At 40.5% G+C, this 7,864-nt stretch overlaps 1 protein-coding gene across 1 annotated transcript; it reads left to right on the forward strand.

Annotated features, from left to right (window-relative positions):
- The first annotated feature begins 454 nt into the window (after positions 1-454).
- On the forward strand, positions 455-7,024 carry MRPL35 (mitochondrial ribosomal protein L35). Its single transcript, XM_043468746.1, has 4 exons — positions 455-580; positions 2,473-2,662; positions 3,530-3,674; positions 6,678-7,024. Exons 1-4 carry the CDS (start codon positions 538-540, stop codon positions 6,864-6,866), a joined length of 567 nt encoding a protein of 188 aa, XP_043324681.1. The 5' UTR covers positions 455-537; the 3' UTR covers positions 6,867-7,024.
- The last annotated feature ends 840 nt before the right edge of the window (positions 7,025-7,864 follow it).

A 7,864-nucleotide genomic window follows, 5' to 3' on the forward strand; every position in this document is an offset into this window, starting at 1 on the left:
ATGCTGTTCTACCAAGCGACAGTGCTATTGATTAGAGAAAAAAGAGTGTGTGTGTGTATGATGTCCTCTGGATATTTACATTGTTTTTATTAGAGTTGGAATTCAATTTTTAAAAATTTCTAATAGTGTCTCTACTTCCTATCCCTTTAACCTAACATATACCAGCTTTGGGAGGATACACTGTATTCTCAAATAAATTGAATGAAATGAGCAAAAAGAAAATGTTTCAAATGTGTTGGTACTAAAATACATCATTCAATCAAATGCTCAGTAAGAATTTATTGAGAGCCTGCTATATGCCAGGCACACACACAACTGAGCGACTGAACTGAACTGAACTGATACTATAGGCACTTGTTTTACAGCGCTGGAGGACAGTCTGGCATATAGAAGACATTGAACAAAGGCAGAGCTGACCGTCCTTTTATTCATTTTTCTAACTCCCTTTCTTGACTCCGCCCAGGTTAGTTTTCCTAAAGTACCTCTAGTCCTGAGGCTTTTAGACCCAACGCGGCTGCCGTACGGCAGCGTTGCAAGATGGCGGTCTCCGTGTTCGCCGGTGCGGTGAGAGCAGGCTCCGGTCAGTGAGAAGCGACGCGCTTGGTTTATGCCTTCATAGAAGCGGGGACTGGCGTGGGATGGAGTGGACGTTTAACGTGGGTGGGGGTTAACAGGAAAGGAAAAAAAAGGAGAGGTGGTCGTTATTGAGGACAGAAGCTTGTTCCGAATTTTCTCCGGAGTGGCCTGTATTCGATATTCGATCTCAGCTCGAGAGAGCCCCGAAATTCTTGGACCCTCACGGACCTGGGGTTTCCCCCGGTTTCCTCTTCCTTACCGGCTCGTAGCCATTCCGCGTTCCCTAGAAAACAATCCCGAAGGACGAGGGTTGTGGTAGGGGGTTGCGAGGAAGACAGAAAAGTTCCACCAAGGCCAGGATCCGTCATTCTCAACCTTTGACCTTGAGGTGTTACTTAATATCTTTGAACTTAAGAGGCTACGACTCTAAAATAGGGCTAACAGCATCCACGGAAAGTTCCTTGTGTACTATCTGGGACGTGGTGTATGTATGAGATTCAGTGAGTGTGCAGGGGATGAGCCTGTTTGGTTCCCTCAGTCCCGCTACAAGGGGTCCTAAGAGAGACAGGAGTGAAGGATTGCCTTCACTCTGAAGACTTTTGCAAAGGTTAGAGATCATTCAGATACGGTTTTAGAGAGTCCCACGGACAAAGGAACCTGGTGGGCTATGGTCCATCCAGTTGTCGAACATTTCCATCATTCTGTGGAGTTTTATCAATATGCACACTCTTTATTATTATTACTTCTAATTTTTATTGGAATATAGTTGATTTACAATGTTGTGTTACTTTCTGCTGTATAGCAAAGTGGATCATACATACACATATACATATATCCACTCTCTTTTAGATTCTTTTCCCATATAGGTCATTACAGAGTATGTAGAGTTCCAGTAGGTCCTTATTAGTTATCTATTATATATATAGTAGTGTGTATATATCAGTCCTAATCTCCTAGTTTATCCTTCTCCCCTGGTAACCATAAGATTGTGTTCTTCATCTGTGACTCTGTTTCTTTTAACGTGCACATTCTTGAGTCCCTCACTAGTGTCAGAATCTGCAAGTGGAGCCCGAGCTCTGTGAGTGATTCTGCTTTGCAGCTATGGACTCTGAGTCTGGTGATTGTGTGAAAGATTGATAGAGAAGACACCTAGACCCTCCATGATCTGCCTTCTGAGCTGCCACCACTCCTCCATGTTAGGTCTGGTCCCTGCTCCCAACAAGGATTTGTCTCAACTTCCTCACCTTTGCATGTGTTATCCTACCTAGAGTCTATGCCTCCTCCTCTTGTGGCCTGTTCATTTTCGAGAGGGAAGCTCAAGTACCTCTTATGTTATCTTTATGAATCCTTTTTCTGCTGCTCTGCTGTCTCTCCAAGGAGCTGTGGAGCTTTCATGTCTCTGCCATGCTGTTTCCTCTGTGTGGGAGTTCTGTGTCATCACAGTGTAAGATCTGGTGGTGGGAATTAACTGTACATATACTTTGTCATCTACTGTTGACCATAGAACTAGGACATATCAGACTGGATTGTGGTGGTGGTAGCATAACTCTCTAACTTAAAAAATAATTGACTTGTACACAAATGGGTAATTTTGTAGTGTATAAACTATGTCTCAATAAGGATAAAAAGCTCCACGTGTGAGTCTGATGCTCAGGATCCATTAATTAATTAGAACACTTGGTTGCTTTGATGTTACTTCATTTTAAATATCTGGATGTGTGTGTGTGTGTTTTGGCTGTGCCCCTTGGCTTGCAGAATCTTAGTTTCCCAATCAGGGATTGAACTCAGGCCCCAGCAGTGAAAGCACCAAGTCCCAACAACTGGACTGCCAGGGAATTCCCTGGATGCATATTTTGGAGTGTCATATTAAGTGTATATGCTTTTCTTTCTCTGCAGGAATTTTACGGCCCCTGAACATTTTGGCATCTTCAGCCTATCGAAACTGCACCAAAAATGCCTGTCTTAATTCTGTACTGTCCTCCCGACATTTCAGTCATATTCAGACACCAGTTGTGTCCTCTGCTCCCAGACTGATCACATCTGTCAGAAACCTGACATGTGGGCAGACTGCCACAGTCCTCAATAGGTTGAGTATTATATTTCAGTAGACATGACTCTTGGACAAAAATTCTAAAATCTTCATGCCTACCACAATATCTTAGGAGTAGATGAGATTCTGTGCCTACCAACAGTTGATTATATAGACTTCGCTTGATAAGATTGGAGAATATGCATGTTAGCAGCGACAACAACCAGGACCCACTTCTGATGTTCTAGATATGGTTTCCTGGGTGGAAGCTGTCAGCCAAAGGAGAAGCTGGATAAAATGCTCAACTTAACAAGGCTGGGCTGCACATGGTGCTCATTCACTCAGCCAAGGTTTAGTTTAAGCACTCCTGGGTGCCAGCACCATACTCGGCAGAAACCATACAAGGATAAAAAAAGTTGAGGCCCTCAAGGAAGGTTTTTTAATTTTTATTTATTTATTTGACTGCATCAGGTCTTAGTTGTATCATGTGGGCTTCTCTGATTGCAGGGTACAGGTTCTAGAGTAGTCTGGCTCAGGAGCTGCCCCATGGCATGTGGGATCTTAGTTCCCCCACCAGGGATCGAATCCACGTCCCCTATATTGGAAGGCGGATTCTTAACCACTTGATCACCAGAGAAGTCCCCCTCAAGCAGTTTATAATCTAGTGGGCAGGTGGGTAAGAAATCAGGTGATTAAGCTATACCTGCATAAATTCTTCTGCAGGGATTAAGGGAGTAGATTATGGAGGGCTTGCAAGTTGATGATAATTGCTATTCTTATGGGTAGCATCATGGATCATTTGAAGTAGCAGTGTATATTGAAAGTCAGCTTTATTCCAGTGGAGTTGCTTCTTTCATTTCTACGAAGTGGATTTTATCCTTTAATGTCTTGCTGCTGAGTTTAAATTTTTTAAATGTGTTTTAGAATGGCCCTCTTGCTCCCAAACGTCCTGAAGCCACCAGTCAGAACTGTAACATACTACAGTTCAAGAAAAGGCAAGAGGAAGACTGTGAAAGCTGTCATCTATAGGTTTCTTCGACTTCATAGTGGCCTGTGGCTAAGGAGGAAGGTGAGTCTTCACACAGTGACTTGTTTAGAAAAGGAGTGTGAGGTTAGATGAAACTGAAGCAAAATTCAGTTAGCCTGTTCCTTGACACATCTTCCCCACATCTTAGCAGTAGCTCTTACAGTGCTGTGCTTGAGTCCCAGCTTTGTGGGCATCTCTTCATGTAAGCGAATCCATGTGAAAAAAACATGTTTTAGCATTCATATAACAAAATATTATTCACAATGGCAGAAGTCTATACTGCAAAACAGGTTCATCTCAGGTCTGTTACACATCTGGCTTACCTAAAGATTACTAGAATCCCTTTGAGGCTCCTGATGTGCAGTATCTTGTAGGGAGGCTCTGTTTAAGCTCCAAGCATTGAAACAGCAGAGGGGACTTCAAGGGCTTAGCCCCATGGCGAGGTTTGGGACTGAAGCACTTCCAGCTGACCTTGGATTAGGTTCTCAAGGTGACTTAATCTTTATGACAGAATAGTAGCCCCTCATAAGCGCCCCCCCTTCTTTTTTTTTAACTTTACAAGTTTTTGTCTGTTGGTGTGTATGACTGGCAACCGTATCAGACAGAACTCTTAGTTCTTAATTCTGACCAGGGACCACAGCCTCTAGAGGAGGACTCTGACAGATTACAGAGTATTCCTGTTCTGTCTTCTCCTGCAGCAACAGGTGGTAAAAGTGAATGTGGGCTTTTTCATTCATGTCCTTAAATATTCATGGAAGCAGAATGGGTAGTAATTAGAAAGCAGCTGAAGACCTGAGTTTTCAAGGACACTTTTGATAACTATTAAAATCCTAATTCCCTTTTACTATTTGGAAGTTAACAAGCAATTCTTTAAAGGTCAAAATTTGTTTCCCTGTGAAAATAAAATAATTGGTAGGATGGTCTCACTATTTGAAGGGTTGAAAGGATTATCTTCTGTCTTACAAACTATCCTAAATTTGTAGACAAATAAGTTGACTGGCACTCTCAGCTCATTTCTCCATTGGAACAATCCTGTGGTAGTTAATTTCTTACACTAGTCAGTAGAAGCTCATGTAATCCGTTAAGTACCTGGACTAAGTAATTAGCAGATAGTTGTGAATTCTGTGCCATTGGAAACATTCCTTCCCCTTTGTTAGTAATTATTTCCAGGTCCACATGTGACCCAAGACAAAACGAAATGGCTGGTCTTCCTTGCGTTCCTTTCCACAATCCCTTTTATTGGGCTCTGAAACCTTCTCACTATTATAAATGACCTGGGCAAGCTCCCCAGTCATAATATCTAGCCCCTGCTCAAGACCTCCCAAAGTATTCCATATACAGAACAGCCTGCTTCATCAAAATCTGATTTTAAGAAGAAAACAAAAAAATCCGGATGGGTTAATTTACACTAATGTATAAAAACATTAGTAGAAACATTTGTATAAATGTTTATATAAGTTAGTATAAATAGTGTAAATATAAAATATAATATATATATTTATATATAAAAAATACAAACATAAAAACACTTGTATAAAAACAACTTATTTTCTGCAGCAGTTTCAGCCAAGTGTTCCTAATTAGTCTTTACTCCCTCCTTCCATTTCTGACCCTAGAGACTGTCTAAGAAGTCTCAAGCGCTTTCTCAGTGGCCACATTCCACAGAATAATCTTTGAAGGAGATAATTCTGTTGGTGACGGGCAGGACAGTAAGCTAGCTAGCTAGCTGTCAGATCCACAGGGACCCAGTTTGGCTTGCAAACTAGAAAACCTGTTAAACAGATAGGGGGATTTTGCTTTGAATCTTTCAACTTAAAGTTGTAAGTAATGAGAAGTAACCACCTAATCTCTGGCATTGTAAAGTCAAAACTCTGAAATAATCCTTCCTTCTTTCTAAGCATCACTGTACTCTAGAAGTTGCTAACCACACGATGACACTAAGGCATGTGAAACCCACAGCACCTTCCCGTCAGAGAGCTGTGGTTTTGTTCACTTAGCATGCTGCCCTAAAGGAGCCCTTGGCTCTTACCAATGGCTTGGGTTCTAGTCTCACCTTCCCTGTAAATTACTGTATGATTTTAGCCAAGCATTAACCTGGATGGCACCTAAGGTCTCTTCTACTTTAAATAGGCTATGATTGGGAGTTTCTTGGAGGTCCAGTGCTTAGGACTTCATGTTTTCACTGCCAAGAGCCCAGGTTCAATCCCTGGCTGGGGAATTCTACAAGCCACAAGGCAAAAAAAATAAAAAAGAAAAAAGAAAATAAATAGGCTATGATTATAGTTTTTATATTCAATCTCATTATCTGTTTCTTCAGAAATTCTTCAAAATTAATAATGTATGGATGATATATATGGCAGTTCTGGATTAAACATATGGAGTAACTATTCCTTCAGCACTCTTCCTAATAGTTTTCCTGTAGTCATTATTCCTCAGAAGAGTACTTATTATAGAAACTAGTCCCCATGTGTGAAAAGGATAAATGACATAGTATACTTGAGAACTCTGCTTCTCAGCCCTTGTAATACTTAGCTCCCATAAATGAACATAAGTGTCACCAGTTAGCTAGTACTGCATTATCCTTGACATTTGCAAGAGAGTAGTGTAGCGGTTAAGAACTCTAAATAGTTCTGGGACCTCAGTCTGCTACTTAATTGCTCTAATTGTTTCTCTTTTATCTGTAAAATCAGAATAATAGCACACTGCTGTTCAAGAGATAATAAAGTAATGCATATAAAGTTAGCTGTTAAAATTGTGTATCATTACCCAGTACTTCACAAGCCACAATTTATTTAGCTTTATTTTCTGTGACTTTAAATAATCTGTTTAAAACCGTTGAAGTTATTAATATTTGTTTTACAAACTATGCATGCTTTCTCTGCCTACCCTACATTGAGAATTCTATTTTTCTGAAAAAACATACCAGCCCCTATGAAAGTTTAGTCTTTGTTCCCAGTGGGCCTATAAACCATAAGTAGTGAAGATAATCTGTTTTTTTCTATATAATATAATGTTGTAAATGTCTCTGTAATATTATCTTAACAGGCTGGTTATAAGAAAAAATTATGGAAAAAGACGGTTGCAAGAAAAAGACGCTTGAGGGAATTTGTCTTCTGCAGTAAAACCCAGAGTAAGCTCTTAGATAAAATGACAACGTCTTTCTGGAAGAGGCGAAACTGGTATGCTGATGATCCTTATCAGATGTATCACGATCGAACAAACTTGAAAGTATAGATCAGAAGATCTATGATTTCTCAGTTGTTAACTGTGTATTTGTGTGTGTACGGTGTCTTTGCAAAGATGAAGTGGTATCAGACATGATGTAAATTGTACCAACTGATACTTGAAACATGGGGTACCAACATTAAACTTAACAATGTTTTAAAACTTAATGGATTAAACATTCCCAGATTTGTTTGGGGAAATATAAATTTTAAATTATTGACTATTTTTAATAAATGGCAATGACTTAACTAGTTGTTCCAATTAGGCTTATTTAGTTGCAAGGCATCTCCAGTTGGGACAGACATGAAAAGACTGTAAAGCTAACAAGTTAGTTCAAGCAGTGTGACTTTATTTTAAGGACATGTGTCAGAAATGCAGGAATACCTCACACCACCCAGAACTAACCCCCAGGCCTCAGGGAGAGTAGAAATTACAGGGTGATCCTGGGTCCAAGGCACCTCTAGGGGCCCCAGCGGCAGAAACAGTGGCTCTTTAGGCTTGGGTGGTCTGCCATGCATGTGACTAAATTCTTTTTACATCACTGGCTCCATACTCTCCTCTCCATCTCCTCTGATTCACAGCTGCTGTTTATTCTAGTGTCTGCTGCCTCATAATAATGCTAGCTTGCAGCTTTGAGGTTCTTTTCTACATCATGACCCTCAGCTCCAGTCTCCCGTCTCTAATTACCAAGAGACTCTAATAGGACCAGTTTGTCTTTTTATATTAGGTTTCATCATGGGTCACTGACCAATCAATGTAAGGACTGACTTTTCTTAGGTCAGGAGCCCACACTGGCTTATTTGATTATGCTCGAGGTTCACGTAGAGCCAAAGATAGTTATGTGAGCAGCTTCCCTCAGGTGAGCCTGGGGTAATAACACACACTTAGTATACCACATAAACAGTTATCACTGAGTTTACTGGAACAGGATTTTTTGTTGAGAGAACATAGATGAAATAGCCTTTCAATTTGCCCATTCATGAAATAAAGAGGCTATATAAATGGAG

Source organism: Cervus canadensis, chromosome 5, assembly GCF_019320065.1.
Source record: "Cervus canadensis isolate Bull #8, Minnesota chromosome 5, ASM1932006v1, whole genome shotgun sequence".
NCBI classification, from domain to species: domain Eukaryota; kingdom Metazoa; phylum Chordata; class Mammalia; order Artiodactyla; family Cervidae; genus Cervus; species Cervus canadensis.